Source organism: Phalaenopsis equestris, unplaced genomic scaffold (genome assembly GCF_001263595.1).
Source record: "Phalaenopsis equestris unplaced genomic scaffold, ASM126359v1 Scaffold235516, whole genome shotgun sequence".
Taxonomy (NCBI): domain Eukaryota; kingdom Viridiplantae; phylum Streptophyta; class Magnoliopsida; order Asparagales; family Orchidaceae; genus Phalaenopsis; species Phalaenopsis equestris.
This window is the reverse complement of record NW_018253383.1, coordinates 20,487-48,174: the sequence shown is the minus strand read 5'-3', so window position 1 is coordinate 48,174 and position 27,688 is coordinate 20,487. Positions and strand designations below refer to the sequence as shown.

Sequence of the window (27,688 nt, the reverse complement as noted above, 5' to 3'; positions counted from 1 at the left end):
TGCTCTTTTTTCTTATTTCTCTTTTGATTTTGAATTTTAATTTTCAATCATTATCATATTTTCTTTTTATTGTTTGTTTGTTATAGTTTAGGACCAACATTTGGTCCTGTGACTTCTTATCAATCGCACAAACAAAACAATTCAACAACATATGCTAAAATACACAGTAAACTTTGTTTATTCTACTTCAAGCATGTAGTACAACTGATCATTTACTGAAAGGAATCCCAAAACATCAGAAGTACATCTATGTGAAAACTAGAATCTAGTATATCATATGTTGTTTACTCTGATACAGTATAAAGGAAGAAAAGTTCACTCGTCTTCTGAGCTCATTTCGTGATCAAGCTAACCTCCTAAGCCACACTTCAAAACTAAAGTCTCCTTGTGTATACTTAGAGGTACAGCTATCTCACAGCTCCAATGGTTGAAGCCCCTCCATGTCCAGGTTGGGTCGATATCCATACGACACCTTGTTATAATCCATCCTTTGTAAAGTGACTGAAACTCTTCTGTGTGGGACTCTGGGGAAGTTGTGCTTAGCTAAAGCTCCATTCTCTTTAAAAACCAGTACTGAACCTAACAGCAGAGGAATCTCTACAAGTCCTCGAAACTCCCCAGGCCCGACAATCTGTATCTCCTTCCCAAACAAAATGTTACTCTTACTCATAAATAAAAATTTGCAAAACGGTCTGACAAAATCATGGTGGTCAATGTGGGGAGGAATGCAATTTCCTTCTTCATAAATGTTAATGATGCAACTATTCAAAATACAATCCACTGGCAATATATGTCATTCCACCATTCTTTTAATCATTTTCTTTATCATGGACGTCATGGGATCCACCCCGTCATTTCTCAAAATTCCTGAGGGGGTTCCTTTGCCTATCCTTTGCAAAAATGTAACAACAACCACACCCGATGATTATTCTGCCTTTTCCTTACATCCATTTCTGTGGTTTTGAATATGTCTTCTTCTTCAATAATCCAGATCGACCTTTAGCCCTTAAATCAAACATGCGGTCAATAATCTTTTTCTCATCACTTTTTGAAATCACTCTAGTGTGTAATTAAACCAGACTGGTTAATTATTCAAAATTTTTTATAATGGGTTAGTTTGATCTCTTAGATCAATCATAGATGCCGCTGCTGGAGGTTCATTAATGTCTAAATCATTTGATGAAGCCTCTACTTTATTTGAAGAAATGACTACAAATAATTTTTAATTGCCTTCGGAAAGGGTAAATCCTAAGAAAGTAGTCAGTATTCATAATAAAGATGTTATTTCAATGGTAGCTTCATAAGTTGTTGCATTATTTAGGAATATTGACTAAATTGGAATGAATTTTTCTCAAACACCTCATTTGATTGTAGAAAATTCATTATCACAAATGCTTGATTCTCAAAATTCATTTGAAGCCATAAATGCTATTAATGGACCCAATAACTTAAATTCTAATTATTATAACCCAGGTTGGAAAAACCATCCAAACTTTAACTAGAATAACAATTATAGTGGTGAAAGTCAACAATGGGGGAACAACCAAATAAACCTTTTGAGAAACTGGAATAATCAGAGTAATTCTAACTTTAGACCAACTTATCCTCCTAGATTTAATAGTAATCACCAAGTTAAGGAGAAGCAGTTGCCTTTAGAAGAAGTGGTGTTACAAATGGGTAATCAATTACAAAGTCAGAGTGCTGTTATAAGAAACATAAAGAATCAATTGAGACAAATTGCTAACGTGCTTAGCAATAGGCCTCAGCGAACGCTTCCTAGTAATGTTGAGATCAACCCTAAATATAAAAGAAATAAGCAAGAGCAAGTTAAAGCTGTCCAACTAAGAAGTGGGAAGGAATTGAGTGTTGGTTTTTAACAATAAATCAAAGTTGAGGGAAAAAGATAAAGAAACTAAAAATCCTGAAGAAAGTATTCCTAGGAAAGTGAAAAAACTTGTTTCTCCAATTAAGAAGAATGAAGACAAACCACCATCTCCTTTTTTTCAAAGACTTAGACAGTAAAAACTTGATTAAAAATTTTCAAGATTTTTTGAGATATTATTTAAAAATCTTATAATTAATATTCCTTTTGTAGAAGCTCTGGAACAAATGCCAAGTTATGTAAAGTTTATGAAAGAAATTTTACATAAAAATAGGAATTTTGAAGATTATGAGACAGTTGCACTTAATGAAGAGTGTAGTGCAATAATTCAGAAAAAGCTTCCTCAAAAACTCAAAAGACCCTAACAGTTTCACTATACCATGTGTAATTGGATAAATTTTATTTGGAAAAGCTTTATGTGATTTTAGGAGCAAAATTTAATCTCATGTCATTATTATATTTAGAAGAGTAGATTTAGGAGGTATCTCTCCCACTATTGTAACCCTACAACTAGTTAATCGATCTATCACTTATCCTAAAGGGGTTATAGAAGATGTGTTAGAAGATGTGTTAGTTAAAGTTAAAGTTGATAAATTTATCTTCCCTGTTGATTTCATTATGTTAGATATGGAAGAAGATAAAGAAATTCCTATTGTTTTAGAGAGACCTTTCCTAGCTGTTGAACGTGCAATGATAGATGTGCAAAAAGATAATCAATCATGAGAGTTAATGATCAGGAAGTGACTTTTAATGTGCATAAATCAATGAAATATCCTGATAAAGGATAAGATGGTAAATGTTACTTAGTGGATATAATTTGCTAAATGATTGTTAATAATTTTCAAGAAAGATGTGAAGTCATATCAGATCAAAAAGATGAAGTAACTTTGGTACAAAAAAACATTAAAAATTGAAAAGGATTTTGTAAGTGAATCAAAAGAGAAAAACACTGATGAGCTAAATTTTGTTCAGGAAGAATTTGAAATTTTGGATATTATTGAAGATAGTAAACATTTGATAGATTCTATTGAAAAATCTCCTGAACTTGAGATGAAAGTTCTACCTACTCATTTAAAGTATGCATTTTTGGAGTATGCATTTTTGTTTAAAGTATGCATTTTTGGGGAACTCATCTACATTACATATTATTATATCCTCAGATTTGATAGATGAACAAGAATGAAAGTTATTGGATACATTAAAATATCATAAGAAAGCCTCTGAATATACATTAGTTGATATTAAAGGAATCATTCCTTCAATCTTTATGCATAGACTTTTAATTGAATATAGTCATAAACCTAGAAATGATCTACAAAGAAGATTAAATCCTATAATGAAAGAGGTTGTTAAGAAAGAGGTTTTAATGTGGTTGGACGCAGAATTTATTTATCGAATTTCAGATAGTTCATGGGTGATCGCGGTTAGCTAGCACTAATAATAAATATGTAGTTCAATCCCAATAAAAATAATTTAAGTAAAATAATTTTATCTTTTAAATTTTTTAAGCTACCAAACCCATAAAGATAATGAAAATATACGTATCTCTCAAGTAATAAAGGGCTCTAATTGAATTCTAAGTATCGATTCCACAGTGAGTTGGAATTCTTATGACTATAAGGTCAAACACAATATTCAAACTATAAAAATTAAGTTAATCAAATATAAAGTAAATTTAATGTGTGCGAAATGAAATACAGTTAAAAGAGCTAAGTTAACTAAACTAATTGTAGTTTTAATATATTTTTTTCCTTTTCTAGCAATCTTGATACTCACTTTTAAGTGGGGTATTTATATGAATTTTTGTACTGTTATGAAGTGAATTTTTACTTCTGAAACATCAAATATATGACTATCACAGTTAAGTTACAAACAACAATATTATACTTGGATAGAATGATCATTTGATCAGAAATAACTGCCGCACAGTTGTTTTCAAACCGCAAAAAACAAACAAACAACAAGCTTATCGCAACAGCATTCATGCAGCGGCCTTCTGGAGCAGCTTGTTGATAAGCCACAACTGCCCCATACAGACCCTCCACACTCACATATGATTTAATCCTTCCCTAATAAGTAATAACTTTCATTAATTTTGACAAATGAAGTAAGTAGGAAGCGTATTTTGCGAGTTCACTCTCCCAACCGAATACGACATACGACCCGAACAAAAACCACTCCAACCCGGTGAGCGGCTGATCCATGACTTCGTGTACTTTCGTGCATCAAGCCATTCCCTGCATCCATTTGCCTCCACGACTCGAATTGAATCCTTCCTTCCTCCCCCGCCGGAAATCCTGCCTCCATCCGATCCAAGCACGCCTAGGTTTCTCTGGAACTCGCCGGGCAAGATGTCAAAAAACGGCGCGGACTTCCACCTACCGGACGAGATTCTCTCGGTAATTCCTACGGATCCCTTCGACCAGTTAGATCTCGCCCGAAAGATCACGTCCATGGCTATCGCCTCCCGTGTCTCGCAGCTCGAGGCGGAGACCGAAAGCCTCCGGAAGAGTATCTCGGATAAGGATGAGATGGTAGCCGTTCTCCAGGACCGGCTCATTGAGCTTGATCGCTTGTTCCAGGAGTCGGAATCCCGCCTGCGTCTTGCGCTCGAGGAAAATGTAAGGCTTTTAAGATTTTGAAGATAGTGGTATTTTTTGTGAGATACGATGGCTAGACATTGAAACTTTTTTTTGGGTCATTGAATGATTAAAGCTTCAATTGGTCAAGGAACGGGATACTCTTGCTTTAACAGTGAAGAAGCAAAGCCGGGATCTCGCCAAGGTTTGTTTGGTTCTTTTAATTAGACTTTTGGAACTCGTTACTGCTGCAAACGTGAATCAAATTTGTTACTCTGCAATCATTGGGAGTGAAATGCTTCGTTAAGATATTAATTTTGGGGTAAATAGGAGCTGTTTGGTTGCAGGATTTACGAGCTGGATTTAACTTAAACTCTTCGAGACGGTAACAAAGTGTTGAATCCCAAAATTTCTTGTGGATCATGTCTAACGAATAGAACATTGGTTGAGAAAAGAGAGTAGAAAGATGAGACCTAAGTAAAATTAAATCTCTAGGAATTTATCCTTTTCATGAAAATGACACTCTTATTTATAAGTCATAGGAAGGGTATAGTAAATTACATAATAGTCCATTCTTTAATGGGAACGTTAGAGTCATTATGAACCATTACATCTTTATATATTTGTAACTAAATTAGTCATACTTTGACCTTGTAATCTTTGTTGGCATCGTTCCATTTTTGTAACTGTATTTGATACCGTTTCGTGTTTGTAAAAGTTTGGTATGATCACTTTTTGTTCATTCGGTCGGCCAAGAGTTGATCCGGCGATTGAATGACTTATAGTCGCTTCTCTGATGCAAAGGCTCATTGTTCTTGGGAAGGATCGTTCCATTAGACAGATGACACATTAACGTAATTAGATAGACAACATTCCTTTGACTGATGAGCCTATTAAAAGGAATTCTTTCTGGGAAGCTGTTGTTCTTTCTAATGCCAGACACAGGTTGAATAGCACTGTAATCTTTGGTTCAGTCAAACTTTCGTTCGTTCAGCTTAAGATTCGGCCGACTCATGTTATGATGAATATTTCCACTTCTGCTTCTTTTCTCGTGCGATCCGTTGGATCTTCTTGAGATTCGTGTAGTCATATTTTTGATGTACATAATTATATCACCAATTCTTTTCTTTGAAAGTGACAAGTGCCACAGTAATAAGAAAATTAGATAACATAATTGTTTACTTAAAGCATAATAAATATTGCCCATCATTGTATTTTTTTTTTATTTCAGTGCCGTTTTCCTTATAAATAGGACATGATTAACAATTTTCTCTCTCCTTTTCCCAAAATTTCTGCTCTTAAGTCGTTTATACTTATGAATAGGGATGTCAAGCTCCAAGAGACCAGTGAGCGAAGAAGCGCTAATTAGGGCTTTTGGGCTTCTTGCTTCGATGGCTTTGGGGATGAGAGAAAGAAAAAACCTGAAAGTTATCGTTCAATCTTAAAGAAGGGAGCTGACGAGGGAGACCGGCCGATTGAGAAAAGGTAAGGAGATGAGAGGAAGACATCTGACACCAAAGAGTCGGTCGAAAGAACCAGGCTTTAGGGATCTAAATCTTTTAAACAACCGATGGTGAAGAATCATTCTCATTGCCATTGCCACGAATTGATGGGTCGAAGGATCATCTGACTCATTGCTACTGCCGGAGGTTAGGAGTCGGAAAGGAGGGCGTATTTCAGATGTGCCTGGTTTAGCTCCAGAGCCATTGCACCAACTCCCGACTCAATTGTCGTCCCAGGAGTAGGGGCAAATGGTGATGGCTGCGCAAGTTCCGCCGCCAGAGTTCATTCTGATTCCACCTCCAACTAGGGAGTTTGCTTAGGGTGACGCTTCTCATCCAGTAGGGGATTCGGTCTGGATGGAGGTCATCCATGGTGAAGCCCCGCTAAAGGAAGGCACCCCTCTCCCGCCTTTGGTCGAAGGTGGTGCCTAGGGTGGCTCCCCTCCACCTGCTTCCAAAAGTTTCTTCACGTCAGAGTTAGAGTGCTTGACTGGTAACCAATATTTTCCTTATTAGATCCTTTAATTTATTCTTATAACACCGATTCTAGTGCTACAGAGGGGACCATTAGGATCATTAACTTCCAGCCCACAAGTGTCAAGTGTCTTCCCGAGCTAGAGGCTCTTGCTGTTCTTTCTGTCTCCGTCGTGGCTGAAGTGGGTGCCCGTCTCACAGCCTTTTTTGGCTCTAACTCCCCCTTCAGCCGACCCAGAGAGGGAAACAGACAACCGAAGGGGGTCCTATGAGTCGCTGGTGAGACGCATGGAAAAAACTATGTACTCTTTTGCCAAGGCATTCAGTCTTCAGCGAGAGGCTGTCATATCAGACTTGAGGGAGGAAATGATGGTCCTTCATGCTTGTATGGAGGATCTTTGGGCAGAGGTGGCAAATTGTTTTAGGCGAACTGGCAGAAGTTCGGGCGACCAACTTGATTCCTTTTGTCCGGGCGGAGGAGGAAAAAAAATTGAATAGTATAAGTTTGGGGGCGTGTGTTGTACATGAGTCTATTGAGTTGGGGTTTAGTCCTGCCCGAGGCGGAAGACAACCTTGTTCTAAAATATTTCTTTTTATAAATAAAATTTTGTTTAATTTCTGAAATTTTGTCCTCAATTTTGTGCCGATGTGACTCTTTGGCTGAGCCTAATAAGGTGTTTCGACTTCCTCACGAGGTTTATATATAGTGTTCAACGGAATTTAGTGAAACAATTTTTGGTTCTTTTCAATTGAATATCGGAGTTGCCAGCTTGTCTATTTATATATATCGTCATATGATTTCTCACTTTCATGTAAATCTCTTTCCTAGATCATAAAAAATGATCCGAAGAAGAAATGAATAAAAAAGATGGAATATATGATGAAAATAGACAAACATAAAAAAAAAACATGGATAGCTCATGTGAGGTAATCTTTGTATGATAGGTTGAGATTATGTCTTAAATATAATCAGATCGAAATACCTCGAAAATACAATATCCACGAAGAAATTCCCTTCATAAGCAACTCATAACTAGAGAAACAAAGAGAATATTTTGGTTATGAAGTCAAGAGCAACTCTCAAAGGGATGTATCACTTTGATTAGTTACATCTTGGTGGATACTCAAAAATACTCTCGATTATAGTGGTCTTACTTACATATAAGTGATAAGTAGTGAAAATAAGTACATCAAAGGATGCAGTTATCTCAATTAGGGACATCTCATCGTCTCCGGAACCTATATCGAACCAAATGAGAGAGGGTGAATCCCTCATATTCCCAAATGGACGACAACACGTCGACGAATTAGGCCTTGAAAATAATTTGGTCAAATCAACAAGAATATCCCCATGCTTCAAAGCTCACCGGGCCATAAGGGCAGATGGTGAATCTCCATATCCCAAACGGACGCCGACCTATCGACAATTACGACCATCGAGACGAATTCAACTAAGTCACAAAGGGCAACTTGGCTTAACAAATGATAGGCAGAGAAATCGTACTCCGATTTGGATAGCTGGATCAAGGCTCTATGGGTCCGTTATCTCAAGCTATTAAGAATCTAAGTCTACGTGGTCGTGAAGATAGTTGACCCAACCCGACCAGAAGTTCATTATCAGCTATCCATGAATTGCGTCGTCCATGGAGGCCTTGGTAGCCCTGAGAATAAGAGAAAGAAACTCTATTCCCTATGACCCTATAAAGGTGGAGCTCAAAGATGTGTGACAAGGAAGTCACTGGAAATGAAAGGAAAAGAGAGATCCGACTACATGGCCAAAACACTCTTACAAAAGAGTTACACCTTGTATGGGTTAAGGAAGCCTCGAACACCCTAGGTGTGCTAGACAACCACTTAGGTACAAATCATATGCTGGGTTAGGCAGGTTGAAGAAGGACTGGGGCTTCTCTTCGAGATATGCAAATATGATGCAGTTATTTTGAGTAGTCTTAATGTCGAGGCCCTATTAATCTAACTTGGGTCATGGCTATGCAATGCAAATTATTTTAAAATCGACTCAAAGGTCTTGCAGAAAAGTAAAAGTACTTGTTTTAAATAGTTGTAATATTTTAATTCTAAATTTTAATTCATCTCAATCTCTTATTAGTAAGATTTTTTGTTGGATGATTATATTTTAGGGTTTTTAAAGAGCCTAAGTTATATATTCGCTGAGCATCCCAGACAAATCATAAGGTAAGAAAGAGAAAATAACAACACTCAACATGAAATAAACAAAACTACGTGAATAATCAATAAACAATGGTCGGATACCGCTGGGTTGACAATATATCTTAGAAAAGACAAAAAGGCAGTTTGGCTCTGCATATATATGTCTCATCTTAAATGCCTATACAATGCAAGACTCAGACTTAAGGTACGATGTACAAACTAACGGCTCCTGATCCCTGTCACGTGATTTCCATATGCACCTCAGAATGTTTTCCGTACCTTATTTAAAGTATAGACTTAGCCTAAGGGACTCTAAAGAGAATACATAATACAAGTCAAAAAATGACTTGACCTGCAAAACAAGGGTTAGCATGGGCTATATCATGCAATGTGAAATAGACCATGTTCGGCGGGAAAGAGAGCTTAACAACACCTGCAGAAAAGGATTTAGCATAAATCATAAAAACTCTTCTCTCATTGGACTACAAGAAAAGCCACTCCTATATATAGTAGTGCGCAAGTCCAATCCCGGTAAATACAGAAAGGCAACACAAAAATATCTGACTAGGCACAGACCATCAACAATAACAGGCACATATTGAAAACCTAATTATATATTAGCCCTATATCTTAGTCCTAGTCTAGCAAGTGTCTAAAATAAGGTAGCCTAGTAAAATACAACTATTGTTTGTGTAGAAGTGTGGGTAAAGGCTAACGTATGTTTTTTATATGGTCGCCGACTCCAGCCCTATCGTAAGGTCACAAAAATTCTAAGAGGTGCCACTAGTTGCAAGTTTTATGCAAGTAAAAGATTTTAAAAGGTTTGCCTTACGTATGGCGTCAACTATAAATATAATAATTTTAAAATAAGATTTAGAACATGATGCAAACGAGCAATAAAAATATAAATTTTTTTCTTTTAAAATAAGCCCTAAGGAAAAAAAAAGCATAAGTGACACCTATTAGATCTCCTGGAACGTTAGTACAAACATTTGCGTGTCAATCGCGATGCAGTAACTCACATTGGTCGCTGAGATATCCTTATAAGCAATGTTTTTTAAAGCACCATGACCAACAATGAGTTACTCATCTAAGAGGGTCGATTTGTCATCAAGGCAATCAGGTCATGCACAAGCAAACATGCACGGTGGCAATGCAAAGATGCTGCACTCATGCGACACATGCAAACTGGGTGTATCAGGTACAAGACACCTCAAAGACAAATTACACCTAGCCCGAGGAGCAACCTAGACGCTTATGCATATGACAAACATATGTTGCACTAATGCAAAACAACATACACGAATGGTATGAGGTATCCCTTCACGTATAAGCCACCTCGAAGAGGAACTACACCTCACCCGAGAGGCAATCAAACAAACTCATGCAAGTGACAAACACATTCTATGCATGACAAAAGAATTCAGACACAATATGCTCATATAAGTGACGAACTCATGGCATAGCAAAATGATGTCATAAATTTCAGATGATTTGACTCGTACACTAGATGGGTTTAGAGGCTAGAGAGCATGGCCCATGCAAGATGAGATCATACACCTAAGTGAACATGTGCACTATGCAAGTTCAAGGGCTAGATAGCTTGACCCGTGCTAAGCACAACCTGACATGCCTATAACACTCACATATGGTACGAGAATTGCACGCCAGATAGGCATGGAGATACTGCAAATGTACATGTTTGCCACCCTCTCACAGGATATTCAATCATCTAAACATTCACATATGGTGACGTATGTGCATGGAGATACTGCAAATGCACATGTGGGTACTCAAAGAGACACCACGAGCAAGTCAAATGTTAGAAAGCACAAAGACAAAAATGCAATTTCACACATAAAAATATGAGTGTTAGCCAAATATATCTTGCATGCAAGCTCACAATAAAACAATTCGTGTGAACATGCATCACTCAAATGAAGTTGGCAAAAAATGACAGTTGGGTGATTGGGGTGGTTGACCGATCAAAGGAGGCTGATCGGTCAAACCGGCCCGAGATGGCCGACCAGGGCAATCGGGGTCGTCAACTGGTTAAACCGGTCAAAAATGACAACAAATTGTCAATTGAACTATCCGAGATAGGCTGTCGATCACAGACGCATGACATGCAAATGCTCAATGACAAATCAAACCCTTCCTAATGACCTCGCATGGGTTTTAGCATTGGGATGAAGATGAATCACAATCATTTGTTACATATGGTAACGAAGAGCCTATCTCTAATTGTTTTGCAGGATGTGAAGAAGCTTTTCTAAGAGAAAAAATCTTCATGAAGGTAAAAGTTTCCTTTATGGACATAGCCTTCACGACCTAGGGAACGAGGATCAAAGAAATTCCTCGTTCTTTAGGTGAAAGCAGTTTCAACTCCATCTAAAGTGAAGCCACCAAACGACCAAGAGATTATCCAAATCCCGACCATATTGGTCAAGAGCTAAGGCTTTAGGAGAATGCGCAAGGACTGTAGGGGATCGTAACCAAAAGCTCCATAACCTAGTGGTTCACTCTAACACAGAACCTAATTGTACTTATCTGACATCAATATAAAAGGTTTGCTAGGGATGAAAGACTAGATTTAGAGTTTTAACATTGTGATGATTGGAAAATGTGTTCTCTTACCTACTCTGAGCTCCTCCTGCACTTGGACGGAGACAGAAAAAGGTTCTCTCACGAACTTTTGGTGTTTGGACCATGAACCGACGTACTTTGCAAGGCACACAACGAAAGAGAAAGAGGGTGAGGTATACATATCTTTCATAAATGATCCTAACGTACAAGAATATGAACAAAATGTGCCTTTGCAAGAGAGTTTGTTTGTATCGGATTTGGAGCAAGATGTAACCTGGATTTGACCTAAATCTTGCCGGATGGTCAATTTGGACAAAATAAAGCCGTTAATTTTACAAATCCTTGCTTTATCTATTTTAGTTGTAAATCCGATCGCCCTTCCTTCATCCTCCCTCTCTCGGTATACGGTAAGAGCAGTGCGAAAGGGGAAGAAAGATTGGAGTTTTAGATCTTTGTACGTTGCAATCCCTTCGCTGCCTTTCTGGCGGTCGGTGCTTCCGTGAGAGGACCGAAAGGCAGAGAAAAACCAACTAGGGGCTTTTGACTGAACAGAAAAAAAGGGGCTCGACGAGAGGGGAAGCAAGTGAGCGAGGTGCCGACATCGCGTGATGAAGGAGAAACCTAGAGCTGGCGAGTCGAGCGGTTTTGTCAGCGACAGAGGGATGAAGGAGTGCGGCTGTTTCGGCTGCCTACAGGAAGGGAGGCTAAAGTGAGAAGGCTTTGATTGTGAAAGGGATTGGAAAGAGAAAGAGGCGGCCGATCGGTGTGTGCAGGCTTGAGGTGAGGGAGAGGAAGGATGCCAGCAAGAGGGAGCTTGGGCCGAGAGGGATCGCAAAGCAGGGATGTGATGCGAGAGATGCATGCATCTCCTAGGCCATCGAGTGAAAGGGGATTATATCCCTTTCCCTTTTTTTTAAAATTTAAAAGCTTTTTATTACTCAATTCTCTCGATTTATGCATTTTTTGCTCATGTGCAAAATCAAAGCAATATGATTGTTCTCCATAGGTAAATTCAACATTCTAAACGTGCTTGCACAGTCCATTTTGCGATCCAATGTCATTTGAACAACTTCGGCGACGGTCGAAGATAATTTGAGCCCAATGCACGCGCGAAGTGGTTTTTGTCGACGTCTTGTGTCACGGGAATGTATGTATCAACTGAATGTAGTCCTATGATGCAAGAACATGCGACAGACGTGAAATTTAACAAAAAATATTGTCAACAGAAACTTTGCCTTTTTTATTGTTCTTACCCATGGTTCAGTTTCTCTTCAGAATCCAATGAATCCCAAATACTGCCCTCAAATGTTCGGTTAGGTCAGGTCGATCGAGAGATCTATCCTGACTTAATTTGATGTTCGACTGCTGGATGAAACTTGTGTGCATGACACAAGTGTCATTCTTGAGTGAGTGGGCGCGGATGTCCGGGCTACCGATTATCTGGGTAACAATATGATCCCTATAGAGATGAATTCTGATGTGGGCTTCGATTGCTCTTATGCATAGAGTCCCGTTGATTTTCAACTACGACCGAGTATTACCAGCCCAGGTGATGCGAACTCTTTTGTTGCGGTGGTGACCTATGTGATATACCTGCGCAAAGTGGTAGCTCCATGGTCTTCATGGCTAATTTTGCACATGTTCTCTTTTTGGGTAAAGACAAACGGGTTTGTTGTCCTTGACACCACTCAGAAGTTCCACCAAATTGACTTGGGAAACAAAATAAATGATTGGAAGCTTCGGTTTTTTTGCGTCAACTACAACGATTGGGGCATTCCAACCAGAGCGATTGATGGTTCATACAAGAAAAGGGAATCTCTCCTCTGCTGAAGGCAATGGAGCATGTCATCATCGGTAAACAATTGTCGATGATTTGGTACACTAAAACTATGACTGTGAATCAGATTTGAACCCGAGTCAATACGACTCGATGACACAAGAGATGTGTGCCGCTTCTGATGAAGCAGAGGGGAGGAGGCAGCTAGAGAAGGTTGTCCAGCTCTCTAAGAAGATACCAAGAAAGAGGAAGAGAGTCGTTGGCTCTCCTTGAGGCAGAAGAAGGTGGCCCTTCAGTGGGTTAAGTTTCAGATTCGGTTTTAGTTCATTCTGCTTTCAAAACATCCATAGTTATTGAAAATAAAGTTACTGTGAATTAATATTGATCAAACAAAAATCTGCTCTAGTGGTCTTAGATGATTCGAGAGATGATGCAACTCCTTCGTTCTTTCAGTCAGCGCTGAGGTGTCTTCCGAACACCCCTCAACACAGGAGGTCTCCCGGTCATCGACAACGAGCTTCATCCCTGTATCAAAGAGAGGTGAGACAAGTAGGCGATCCCCTGAATCGCCTTCGTGTCTGACTGTACAAGTTTTGGGGGGATCGACTGAAGGAGTTTCGGAGGAAAATCTCGAGGAGAGCTCTGAATCTGCCAAGGTAGCTGAGTGTAGGCAAAGGGTAAAGCTATCGCCTTAGATACTGATTCTTTCCTCCCAACACATCCAAAGAGTAAAAAGGGGGGCTTAGACCGGTGGACCCCACAACAGCGAAAACGACCAAAGGTATATATGAATTCCAATTCATCTTGAGGTCTGATAAATATCGAGTGGGATTGGTTTCCCTTGGACTCGGAGTCAGTTGGATACTCTTCTACAATTGCTAACATCTTCTGGTCGGCTCGCTTGGAGTAGCATCTCGAAGACCTCCGCCCCGTTGAGCAGTGTCAATCGCTTGTCTATTTCCAGCTCTAAGGCTCCATTTACACTTATTACTTGACCTCTCTCTATCTGTCTATGAGAGAGAGAGCCGTTAAGTCTGAGGCGAAGGCCAGGGAGTATCGTGAGCGGGCGGAACTAGCTACCATGAAGGCAGTTGAGGCAGATGCAAACTTGAAGGATGCTAGGGTGGAGTTAGAAATAGCATCCGAGTAGATATTAGTGGTTTAAGAAGAGTGTGCTGATCTATCTGAGTGGATGTCTACCACGAAAACTGCTAAATAACTCCTCACCATGCAAGTTGACTACTTGGAGGCGTGCAACAAGATCACGGTTGATGAATTCGTTAGTGTGGGGATAGTTGATCTCAAGTACTCCAACCTCGATGAATTCAAGAAACTCTACGATGTTCCATCTGTCTCTGAACATCACAAACCATTCGAGGGCGACAATGTGGCGGATGGCGACTCGTCCAACACTTGACTCGAGGATCTGTAGATTCAGACTTTTTTATTACATATGTATTTAAAGAGCCACTCAAGAATTTTGAAACAAGATTTGTGTGAATGAAATTTGAATTTTAGTCTTTTTTTTGTCTGTGATCATTTGTTCGTTTGTACTTGAGTTTTGAAATTTTGTTTAGTCGATTTACATCTCATATCAATCATACTTTCAGGACTTACAAAAATTTTAAGTTTTTGATTTATAATCGTGGGTCAGATTGTCTTATGCGGTTTTTTTGTTGTGACTTTACTTTGGAAAGCTTTTTTGTCAGTTTTTCTATTTTATTGTGACCAAGCGGCGAATGCTTTTTGGTCTTCTTTATTGCGACCAGGTTGCTGAATGCTTTTCTATCGTCTCTATTGTGACCAGGCATAGGAACGTTTTTCAGTCATCTTTTTATGGTTAATCCTGATCCTCGAGTTTTGTTGTTATGCGAGGTTTATCGATCATTCGGTTCCTGAGCTTTTTTTTTTCCAAATCTGTGTTTATATTACCGCACTACAGTTAGTTTTTTCATAAGGAAGCAAGACAAATTTATTCAAAGTAACATTTTCCTTCAGAGAGAGCTACAAGGTAATCTTTTTCAAATATAAAATTTCTTACGTTTGTCTCTATTCCATGTATAGTGGAGACATTTCCCCATATATGACTTTAATTTGTAAGCTCCTGTGGCAACTTGATGGTCAACCATGAAGGGACCAGTCCAAGTTTGATCAAGCTTGTCGACCAATTGCCTTCTTGCGGCTGGATCAAATTTTTTCAGAATTAGGCCGCCAGGAGAAAATGTTCTTTCTCGGACATTCTTGTTGTAGTAACGAGTAGCTCTTCATTTGATTTTATTCTGTCGGTGTGCAACATTTTTTTGAACTTGCTCTAGCAGATTGAGGGCAAGTAGAGCTCAATCATTAACGCCTTGCCAGTCAGTGAGTTTCTCTTCGTCGAAAGATGTTGCAGTGGCTAGCCTCTGATTATGGTGATTGTATTTGATTGGTGACATGGCTTTTATTCCATGATAAAGAATATATGATGTTTGTCCGGTCGCTGATGATAGAGTGGTTCGGACGGCCCAAAGGACGAAAGGAAGCAAATCTACCCAATTACCCCTAGCATTCTCAACGTTTTTCCTTAAGCAGGTTTAGGATGATCTTGTTCGCTGCCTCTGCTTAGCCCTTAGATCTCGAGTAATGCACGGATGCAAATTTTAGATTGATTCCTTGACTCAGACATAAATCCCTCACCCCTTGATTAGCAAATTGGGTTTTGTTGTCTGTAATGAGTTTTAGAAGTAAGCCATAAAGACAAGTAATATCTGTCCAGATAAAATTCCGGATTACGTCAGCAGTAATCCGGGAGAGTGCTTTGCTTCTATTCATTTTGAAAAGTAATCCACTGCGACCAAAAAAACTTTAATTACTCTTTTGAGGGAATAAGCGTTCCGAGGATATCGAGCCCACAAACAACGAAAGACTAGGGGCTTACGATCGGTTGCAATTTGTGCGCCGACCGATGCTGTAGTGGATCATACTTCTGACATTGCTTGCAGCTTCGAGAGAATTATTCCGCGTCCTTTAAGAGGGTTGACCAGAAATATCCTTGCCTCTGGACACAATGAGGTAAGTTCTTTCCGCCAGAAATTACTTCCTAAAGGATCTCCCCCATTTCATTTTCTTTGACACACCTTAGAAGCAACAAAGTGGTTGAAATTCATAAGAATGTATCTCCATTGAGGAGCTATTGGTAGACTTTAAACTTGAACCGTAAAGGGTCTACCATTTCTTTAAGGATTTTCCCCATTTTAAGGTAGTGGGCGTAAGGATCTACCCAACTTTTCACGTCCTTGGTTTTTACTTCTATGACTTCTCTTTTATGGTTGATTGGGACAGCCTCTGGGGCGCCTTGTCTTTGAAGCATATGTTCTTCGACAAGAGATCTGCCACTTATTCTCTCTTATCTTATATGATCGATATGGAAGTCTGAGAACTTCTTAACTCCGCCATCACTTTGTTCAAATATTTGACCATCATTTCATCTCAAGCCTCAAATATTCTATTGACTTAATTGACGACAAGTTGTGAATATGATTTTACAGTTAGACGTCGGACGCCCATTTCATGAGTTAACTATTGTCCGACTATTAGTGGTTCACATATCACCAGCATGTTTGTGACCTCAAAATCGAGGGCTACCGAATGATATATATACTCCCTGATTGAACTGCTTATTGCCCCTATTCCCACTCTTGCTTGATTGGAAGCTTCATCAACATAAAAGGTACAGGCTTGTCTGTCTGTTTCAGGTCCATGGCTCGATCCGTCTAGTTTAGAGAAGTCCATTAGGAATCTGTTACAGCCTAAGCCTTGGTCGCTGTCCGAGGGATATAGCCGATTTCGTACTCGTTGAGTTCGACAACCCACTTTAGTAGTTGACCAGAGTGCTCCGGTTTTGTGAGTACAGACTTAAGTGGATGGTCAATAATCACTTTGATCGAGTGTGTTTGGAAATACAACCAGAGCCTGCGAGCCGAGGCAATCAAAACAAGCATTAGCTTTTCCATAATAGGGTATTTGACATCAACTCTCTTGATAACTTGGTGTGATGGACGGGGAGTTACTTCCCTAGCTCCTATCGAACCAGAAATGAATTGACGGCCTCTGGACCAACTCTCAAATACAATGAGAGTTCCTCCTTTGACTTTGGACTTAGCAGCAGCGGTGGTGAGACTATTGACTGCTTCAGACTTTAGAAGGTCTGCTCACACTCGGTTGACACTTATTACTTTAAAGAAAGCCGCACATTTATTGTCTGGCTTGGAAATAAATTTGCTAAGTGTGGCGATTCAACTTTCTGCATTTCTTTGGTATTTCGGGGAGAAAACATACCCAAGAGTTCCTTTACTTTCTTAGGATTAGCTATAATGCCTTTGAATGTCAGGAGGTATTCTAAGAACTTCCCGGTTGAAGCCCCAAACATGCATTTTAACGTGTTTAGCTTCATGTTGTACTTCCTGAGAGTTTGAAAAGTTTTTCTTATGTCACTTATATGTTGTTTGGTCGACCTACTTTTTATTAGAGCATCGTCAACGTAGACTTCAATATTTCTTTCTTTTTTTTTTTAGAAAAAATTATATCCATGAGACACTGACGAGTAGCGCCAAATTTTTTCAGTCCAAATAAAATTACAATAAAACAAAATAGACCTTCACTTGAAATAAAAGCCATCTTCTTAGCATCGGTCGAACTCATCTTGATCTGGTGTAGCCGAAGAAAACATCCAGAAAACTCATGACTGAGTTTCCGACAGAAGAGTCCATCAGAGCGTCGATCCTAAGTAGCGGATAGCCGTCCTTAGGGCTAGTAGCATTCAAAATTGTGAAGTCCACAAACATTCTCCATTTATCGTTAGACTTCTGCACCATTACTATATTGTATACTCATGTGGGGTATTGCATCTCCCGGATGTAGCTCGCTTTCAAGAGCTTCTGTACTTCCTTGCGAATCTGTCTAGCCAAAGTTGTTGTTGACGATTGAATCTTCTTCACAGGTTGGACGAACGAGTTGACATTGATACGATGACAAGCCGCATCAATGGGAATGCCTGATATTTCTGCGGCCGACCAGGCGAAAACATTGCGGTGCTCCTAAAGAGTCTCGATCAATATATATTTATGACCTCCATCAAAAGTTTCACTAATTAGAAAAATTTTACCTAGATTTTCATAGTTTGTTGGGATCTTGATGATGGACTCATCAGTTTCAAGGCCTCTTTCCCGTTGGTCTTGTATATCTAGCACTCCTGTGCTCCATGCTTCTCACCGCCCGAAGATAACATGTTCGGGACTGCTCCAGATTCCCATGTATGGTAACAATCTCCCAATCGTAAGGAAATTTCAACGCTACGTGGTACGTACACACCAAGGCTTGGAAATTGTTGAGAAACGGTTGACCTAAGATTGTATTGTATGTTGGTGGCGCGTTGACCACTAAAAAATCCTCAATGTTGGTAAAATGACTGCTGCCCTCTCCCCATGTGACAGACAATACAATTATTCCAAACGCCTCCTTTCTTTCGCCAGAAAATCCATACAGTGGGTCAGTCGACGTAGCCAAACATTCGGTTGTCAAATTCATTTGTTTCAATAACAACCTTGAACAAAATGTTCCCCCAGCTACCTGTGTTAACTAAAATACTACCTACTTGGTAGTTGTTAATTATTTCAGTAACGATGATAATGTTGTTGTAGGTATTTCAGGTTGGAGGATGATTTGCATCAGTGAAAATGATCAGGGGATCGGGCTTCCTTTTGGGAACGAAAGTCATGACATAGTATTCCCTCGAACGACTCCTTTTTCGGTCCGACCTTCGGATCAAATCTCCTCCCAATATTGCTGGCACTATAGCGGCCAAATCTCAAAATATGATTTTCTTGGTAATTTATCATGCTATGTAAAATAAATTTTAGGTTGAAAACGCTAGAATGTAGCTTCGATTTTTTACATGTTAGAATCCATGTTGTTCTAGATTGGAACATTGCTTGTTTCTTAGAGTGATATTTTATTTTTGTTCTCTTTTCCCTTAGTCTACTAAAAAATTATTTTCTCTTCTGTAACCAAAGATGAATAAAAAATGTACATTTTGTAGCTGGAGACGTTCAAGAGGCAACTAGTGCTTTCCCTGAATGATGATAGTCCCTCTGTGAGTTATAGGAATTTAGAAATTATCAGCAAATTTACTTTCTTCAATTTTTCTTGCATATCATCTTCTTCCTCTTCGTTTGTAAGAAAATTTTGGTATTTCTTAATCTATTTTTATTAACAGCAATCAGAAGGAGATATTGGAACCTCTGATGTCTCTGTTACTAGAATGTCTGCATGGAAAGGTATTGCAATGTGCATCTTGCTGATAATGTGATTCCATGGATAGCTTCCATGGTGATGAAAAACAATAAAAAATCTTTGTTTGGCAGCTTATTCCTGATTGCTAATCACTTGCACTTTTTCCTCTTTTAATGATGATTGAAGATCAGTCTTCCTTTAGCCGCTCATCCTTGGATGCTGATGTTGGATCATCAAAAACTGAGTCAGGAGAAGATGGTAAAGCATATATTTTATCTCATGCACTAAAACATTAATTTTGTAAGCCTTCATGTATGTTTGAAGTAGTTGATGTTATATCTTATGGCTGCAGCAAAGAAGACTGCTGGCAATAAGCTCTCAATTACTCCATACATCACTCCACAACTCAGTCCAAACGCCACCCCAAGGGTTTCATCTACTGGTGGTTCCCCTAGAAGACTCTCTACTGTAGATTCATTGCCAAAGTTTGCTTCAGGTGCCACATCTCCTACAAACTCTCGTTTTGAAGATCAAGGTTCAATGTCATCAAGATATCCTTCAAGTCAGCAGATCTCTGCAGCCAGCTCTCCTCCTCGTGAGTCATATTTTAGGTCTCTTTTATAGAACATCTGGACACATCCATAGCGCTTTGTCTCATTTATTCAGTTTTTTTCAGGTCGAACTCCACAAATAGATGGAAAAGAGTTCTTTCGTCAAGCTAGGTGAAAATGACGTTTTAGGAGTTATGCTTTATGATTTAACCAATTCGCTTTTCTCTATGATTATTTCTTTGTTTATTTAGGACCCGTCTCTCTTACGAACAGTTTGGAACATTTTTAGCTAGTATAAAGGAGCTGAATGCTCACAGAAAATCTCGTCAGGTAGTAATAAAGCTCATCTTTTTTTAGTAGCTGAGATATGTACTAATTTGAAACTCAAAACTTTCATAGTTTGCTTTGATGACAGTTACGGTTTTTAATTTTTCTAACTTTTTTTTAAATTTCTGACGCATTATCTAAATCAGGAAACATTAGCCAACGCTGAAGAGATTTTTGGCACGGAGAATAAGGATCTATATGTATCCTTTCAGCGTTTGCTCAATCGTAATGTTCAGTAAAAGTCATCCTGGAAGTCCAGGGATACTTTTGGTCGCATCAAATAAAGGTACCCTGTATTTCTTCATTTATGTCTGTATCTCAGCTAAACCTTTTTTTTTTGGCTTTGTTATTGCTTGGTAGTATCCATGTTGCGGTATGTGATTTGCTTTTTCTGTAGTTATTATTGCAATTAATTTAGATATCGTTGCTGGCTTGATTAGGTGTGTGGGTGCTGTTGTTGCAATGTTTGTATCTATAAGTTTGGGCAACTCTTTTTCTGTAGTTGATACTGCAACTCTTTTAAGTTTGTGTAACTAGACGAACAAATAAAAGATGCCTGAGATGGAGAATCTTTGCTAATATATAATGTGCTAAAATGATTTTTTATCAGGTCATTTAAAGCCTTGAGTTTATAAGAGTGCCAAATTAGTCCTCACCCTCTTTTAATGAGGTTTGAAATAGTTTTATCCTTAAAGCATCTTGGGACTTTTTTCAACCTACATTAAAAAAAATGTGGGACAAAATTGACATGTTTATAGACTTCGGGAATAAAATGGCTCCCTTCGAAGAGTTGATAGACTATTTTGACACTTATCTTCTAATGCATATATTATATGATTAAGTCTAAAAGAAACATAACGTTGGATAAATACAGTTTCTTGATTTCAAAATGTCAAATGTATGATTTTTCTTTTGTTATTTTTACTTTAAAAAAACCTTTATTTTTAATTCCTAAATTAATCCCAATCGTTGTCCCATTTTCCACATCCCTCGACTCCTCTCACTCCCCCTCTTATCTTTAGAGCTCTTTCATGTTCTTTCCTCTTCATCTTTTTGATAACATGTTTACACAAACATATGACTCTGTATGAGCACCGGATGTTTTTTTCTGTATTGCTGCAAAAAAATAGCAACCAGTAGGCTTTAAGAGCAAAAACTAAAATTTTTTTTTTTTGAAATCTCGAGTTCTAATACTAAAGATCTTAATCGTATTTACTGCTGATGAACTTGCAGGCCATTCTCCCGTAGTGCTGTCGAGCTTTGGGCAGCCATAGATATATGTATATGCATAAGCTGTATCACTCTAATGAATAAATAAAAAGCTGATGTTATGAAATGGCGGGACTACTTTCATAAACAACTTGTCCATTGGAAGCTTCTTGTTTCGTTTCTAGTCGCCCGCGCGTCGTGTGCTTTGTTTATTTTTCCTTAAATTAACTACATGGTTTAGTTAAGTTAATTTTCTAATTTTCTTTTTATTGTCATAGATTGCTGAAGCATTTTTTCATTTGTTTGTGTGAACGGGGCGAAATGTTTTGAAACGGCCTTTAAAATCTATTTATCGAGACCAATCTTTCTTAACAGAATTTTGAAACGCGCCTAGTCGCCCCGGTGTTACACAGTTATATGGATTTACGTATTTAATATATTTATAACTGTTTGATAAATTTACACTTTTGTCCTGTGGAGATAATTTTGTGAAGACGAGATTTATTTATTGCTTTTCATGTGAACCATTCAGCCGGCTAATGATCGCATTCGTTTAGTTATTCTCAAAATAATAGTGGATATTGCTGTTTGATATTGGCTCCTTTATTCTGAATGGAGTAATCATATAAAATGAATGAGTTAATACATTTAAATGTATAGGAAGATCTTCTACTAAAGTGTCACTGGCAAGAATTGTCCGGTTTATATTGCCACAATAAGTAACATTTGGAGATCTAAAAAAGATTGTTTTATTTTAAACCTCGAATTCTTGAAGTTTGCTTTAAATTTAATTTTTCATTATACAGTCATGATGGATTATTGCAACTATTGCTAGTGATGATGAAGTTGTTTTGATTTAGTAAAGCATTTTTTTTGTAGATGTTGAAATAATTTTGAATCATTTTGAAAGTGACTCGAATCTATTGGCAATTGATGTGGAACTTTTCAAGACCTTTTATAATATAATAATAGGAAGATTTAGATGCATAGCACTCAATTTATGTATATACATATCTAAAACCGGAACTTAATTTTTTACATATATGCCATTTTATTTATGCATGGAGCAACGTATCACTTGTTAAAAGTTATGCTAGTGGTATTTTGATGTGATATGAAGGATTTGTGGTCGAAATGTGAAAAAAGAAAAATTTAGATGTTAGATATGTAGATAAATAGGAATTAGGAATTGGCTGGTATGTAAAAAAATGCACCGAATAGTTAACTGTCCCTTATATAGGTATTTAAATTTAGTTTAAAATATTTAAAGAGTTAATTTAACATTGTTTATTTTATTATATCACTTACGTTGTGAGCCCGACTGAACTATCTTTTGTACCGAATTGGGCAGGTAGCTCTGCACAATAATTTCATAGTAGTAACAAATTTGAATTTCAACTTGATTTTTGTACTGGGAGTAATGGGGGATAGTTCATTAAATGCTAATTTTAGTGACGATAATAATTATCATGAAATTGGTTGTGTAGAGGGCTATAGCATTCAATATCTTTTTGGACATAATTCAATCAACTAATAAATCTTTATCAATTATAACATGGCTTATCAGAGTATGAATGATTATGTTCAAAATTAACCTATTATATATGAATGTGATGATGATGTCTGATTTGATATTTTCTTAAATTCATTCCAAACAACTTAGGCTATATTTGGCGCAGCCACAGCTATGCGGCCCCAGGAAGTTACTGCGAGGAAGCTGACTGTCTGTTTTTTACAACTGTGTGAGAACAGCTGTGGGGTTGTTGTTTTGGAAAAAAATGATCATTTTGACTTTATTCAGTAAATTTTTTTGTAACGGAATTGTGACATCAATATATTTAATATTTCAGAAGCAGAAACTCATTTCAAATCATAACAAAAGTTCAAATACACCACTCACTTTAACATTGAGTACCAAAAGTGCTACGAAAAAGAGAAAAATTAATAAAATTAATGTTAGATACTGTTCAGATAGTATAAGGGACAACAAACATGCTCGACTGTAAGCATTCCCTTTAGCATTGCTTTACATACTAGTACCAAAGTTATATTTTATTTTAAGCTATCCAACCCTGAGCAGGAATTTTTTCTTAAAGAAATCTGTTCATTACGCGCATACCACCCCGTTCCTATGTATTTACATATCAAACATATACACTATGCTTTTAACATTTACAACACCAAAAATTCTTACATTTTATAAAAAATACCAACTTTTCAACTTTCCAAAAGTGAATATAGCTTCTCGTGCATATATAAGGTGCAAAATATGAACAAAATGAAGAATAGGTGTGTTAGATATGTAAATGGATAAGGATTGTGTGGTTTGTAAGTAAATCTTCAAACAATCAGCTTTATACTTCTGATTTACCTTGTGTGGGAAGTTTAGTAGATTCCCATAATTTCAATAGCAAATCTCCAATATTTCAATGGATACACAAAATCAATCAAATTAAATTAAAGAAAGAAGGTGTTTACATATATACCATTCAATATCTATGCATTTACATAAATTTTCTTTGAAATACCTTAAGGAAAATACCTTAATGGTAAAGACCCCAGTCTAGCGCCACTATAGTTGAGTGCGGCAATTGCACTATCAACCTGCAAAAGCAAAAAGCAAAAGCCTGAGTGAGGGTGACGATCCTCTTGATTTTCTAGTTTCAAACATCTTCTCCTGTGCAGATTTCAACTAGACAAGACGAGAAGTAATCGAAACAGTGAAAAGGGAGGAGGAAATTTGCTCAAAACAGTGAAAATGGGGAAGAATATGCAGTCGAATCACCCTGGGGAAGCCGACGAGATAGGCGCAAGTGATCGAGACGAGAAAGGGGAAAAGGAATCACTCTGCCACAGAGAGATCTACGTGAGACCCGACGCTCGGGCGGGAGGCAGAAGAGTCGATGGAGCCACGAATCTTATCGTGAGAGGGGTCAAGCTGATAATATTCGCTCGAGAATGTGGGCCGCAGGTTGCGGCCCGACCTTTCACCGAATTCAACTTCCCCACGTTGCCACCGCTTCTTTCAAATGGAAAAGAAAAAAAAAAAAATTGAGGTCTGAGGCCACGCAAGGCAAAAAGATCCATCCCAAACAGACCCTTAGTTGAAGGAATGTTTTTCCTAAGCAAGATGGAGTTGCATTGCTTCTCAAGTAGATGGTCCATTAATATTAATTTCAATAATTTAACTGAGCCACCATACACATTCAAAAGATGTAATGTAACCAGCTAATGCAAAAAGATCATTAATTTAAATAATTAAATAATAATGCACAACTAGATTTACTATCAAACTGCATATAACAATGTTGATACCACACTAAAGCAAAGCTTTTATCAATATATCTATCATATCTAAATATTCATCTAATGATGAAAACCAAAATTTTTATAAACATAAGAAATCACGTCATAACAGTCACATTATTGTCTACAAAAAAATTCATTTCTTTTTAATTAGAAATAAGCTAATTAATAGAATTATTCTCTTCAATTGATTCTTTATTGTTACACAGGAGCAAGACACACAAATAAACCCAACAAAACATTAAAAATTTATCTTAAAATTCCTTTACATGATAAGTAGAGCAAAAAACATGGGCATACACCGTTCTTTCATCACTTTGTCATATAACATAATTATGAACAAAAGAATTATAAGTATCATAATTCATGCATGGAAATACACCTATATTATATATTATAATGGTTGTATTACACTTGAGCATATTAATGATAATTATTATTTCAATCATCCATAACTGTGTCATAAACGTGAATTGAAATCATAAAAAAGTAAATATTTAAATGTACTCGATATATCTCATGTAACAAGAGAGCATAATAAAGAAATCAAAATTAAAATATACTCAATATATCTCATGTAACAAGAGAGCATAATTAAGAAACTATGTAACGGAAGGATTTGATGAGAAGGCACACACTTGGCTTAATATTGTGTTATAATGATGAAAGGATACTTTTTAGATATGTGGAGGGCTTAGATATGTGGAGGGTGGATAAATATAACTAACTTGAGAGGCATTGGTGGAATGAAAGTTATTTATAAAGGTATATGTGTAAGTGGACCATATTTGCTAGCAAAGGCCATAATTAAAATGTTCTATTAGGTTTTAAAATTAGTGATTTCATAGTATTTTTTTGTTGATGCATGAAAACAACGTTTTAACTGGAAATGACACATGATAGCTCTTTATAGATTTTTTCCTAAGTGTATTTCTTCAATGTGTTAATATTTCATCAGTTGGTACCTCTTAATTAGTATCTTTATGATTTTTAAAATTTTAGGATCAGCTGCACTACAAAATATAAGAGTAAAATATGTAATAATGTAATATAATATACAACACTATGATATATGGTGTCGTATATTATGCTATGCAATATTAGAATACATCATTTAATAATATGCCATTTGTGGGATCACTATCTAATGAATTAAATATTTCTTATGTAATTCTACTTTTTTGAATACGAGAATGTATATTATATCTCACCGATGACTTTGCATCTCATAACTAATGATGAATTCAAACATGTTTGAATATTTTGACATTCAACTTCATGTTACTATGATTTATAAAATGTTAGGACTAGCTCCATTAAATAATGATATAATAAAATATGTCATAACAAGACATAACATGGAATAACATATAAAAGCAAGTTATAACATATTTTAATCTACTAAGCTATTGTGTTTTTTTATACTAAACTATAATGTTATAACTGTCTTAAACTATACTTTGTGAGGGATTACTTGAAAGTTAAAGAAAAGGCCTCCTAATTTTACCAAAGGAGTAAACATATGTTTTTATCCAAAATTGCACATTTTTTGACACAAAGTATATACTATGTCTCTTTCCCCATGTTCTGTCATAGATCCTATCATGAATTTTGCTTAATTTCATCTTCATGCCCTCCAAGTCAATTTCTTTTAATGATTTATCAAATCTTGAGATCAACTGTATTATACTTTGATGTATCAAGTCTACCATAATTATACAATAAGAAAATATAATTAGTGATAACATGTTGTAGCATGCAACAATATAATAGGCAATACTAAAAATAGTTATAATGTATTATATTATAGTATCCTATATTATATTATACTTTATCAGTGTATATTATCTTACATTATACTATCATTGTAGGAATGTTGGTTATTAGCATTCCTTTTAGCGTCAGAAAATTTCTGACTTAAAATTTGAGTTGAATTTACATCAGATTTCTTGTGAAGCTTATTATGGATGGTTTGCCGTCAGTAATACACCATTATAAACTATTTATGTCGAACTTGTTTGACAGATTAATTCCTTATAATGTCGACTTATCAAACCCTAATGTTGACGGTAACATTTTATACATTAGAAAAATGCTGACACAGAAGCTGATGCTCAAGCTCTAAAATTCTACTATTGCACCAACTAGCCTCATTCAGGCTTCTACTGTTTGATTGGTCTCTTAATTTAAGGCTCTGATGATAATTGACATGCATTAATTTTTCTTGATTTCACCTATTTTTAATCATGCATTTTACATACTATTTTACCTTATTTATCATGAATTTATGATTATGGTAGGCTCTTGGTACTATTTTGTAGGTTGTAGGAGTCGAACATGCAAAACAGAGTTAAAACAAGAAATTTAGTCCTTTCTGGCATAGTCACGCCATAATTGGCCATGGCCACGCTAGTTTTGGGCACTACCACACTGGCTTCTGATGTGACCATGCAACCAGACGACCATAATCAGATTTTGAGCGATTTCTTGCCTATTTTTGACCCATTGACAAATTTTTGGAGATATTTATCGCCTCTTTTGGACTTATTGATTGATTTGGAGAGATTGCATGCTTATTTTTGACTTACAATGTAAAAACCTAAAATAAATACATATTTATGTCATGCTAGAAGTTCTTGGCTTTTTGTCCTCTTGGAAGCTTGGACAGGGGCTTTGCATCAGGGAGTCTTTGGAGGATGCTAGAGGCAAGATTTGGAAAAAGTTTGAGAGCTTTCCTCAAGGTATTCTTCCTCCTTTGGAAACCTTGTAGAGTGAGAGTTTCATCTGCTTTGTGAGTTGTTAAAGACCTGTATGGGAGGAGAGATTTCTACAAGTGTGGAGACAAAAAGTTATTATACGTTTTATATGTTTATGTTTCTTACAATAAAATTTTGCAAAGTTTTGCTTGCTATGGTTTTCTTGATGGTGCGTGGCTAAATTCAATCTTTGTCTCCCTGTGATTTTGGGGCAGTGGATTTAATCATAATTTTTTTATAATGTTTTTCAATTAGCATTTCTCGTGCTTTCATGCCCTATGTTGTTGGTTAATCAAAGAA

The 27,688-nt window shown here is 37.1% G+C and overlaps 1 protein-coding gene across 1 annotated transcript; it reads left to right on the top strand.

Moving 5' to 3' along the window:
- The first annotated feature begins 4,058 nt into the window (after positions 1–4,058).
- On the top strand, positions 4,059–21,549 carry LOC110039139 (uncharacterized protein At4g15545-like). Its single transcript, XM_020744099.1, has 10 exons — positions 4,059–4,503; positions 4,598–4,666; positions 19,046–19,099; positions 19,223–19,283; positions 19,426–19,497; positions 19,592–19,834; positions 19,916–19,961; positions 20,042–20,120; positions 20,264–20,403; positions 21,351–21,549. Exons 1-9 carry the CDS (start codon positions 4,234–4,236, stop codon positions 20,354–20,356), a joined length of 987 nt encoding a protein of 328 aa, XP_020599758.1. The 5' UTR covers positions 4,059–4,233; the 3' UTR covers positions 20,357–20,403; positions 21,351–21,549.
- The last annotated feature ends 6,139 nt before the right edge of the window (positions 21,550–27,688 follow it).

What these genes read in the sequence shown, in the direction of transcription:
- LOC110039139 (XM_020744099.1), top strand. Translation starts at nt 4,234, where the DNA reads ATGTCAAAAAACGGCGCGGACTTCCACCTACCGGACGAGATTCTCTCG. An exon ending in GTCTTGCGCTCGAGGAAAAT is followed by an intron (nt 4,504 to 4,597) that starts GTAAGGCTTTTA and finishes GAATGATTAAAG; the next exon opens with CTTCAATTGGTCAAGGAACG. An exon ending in CTCACAGAAAATCTCGTCAG is followed by an intron (nt 20,121 to 20,263) that starts GTAGTAATAAAG and finishes TATCTAAATCAG; the next exon opens with GAAACATTAGCCAACGCTGA.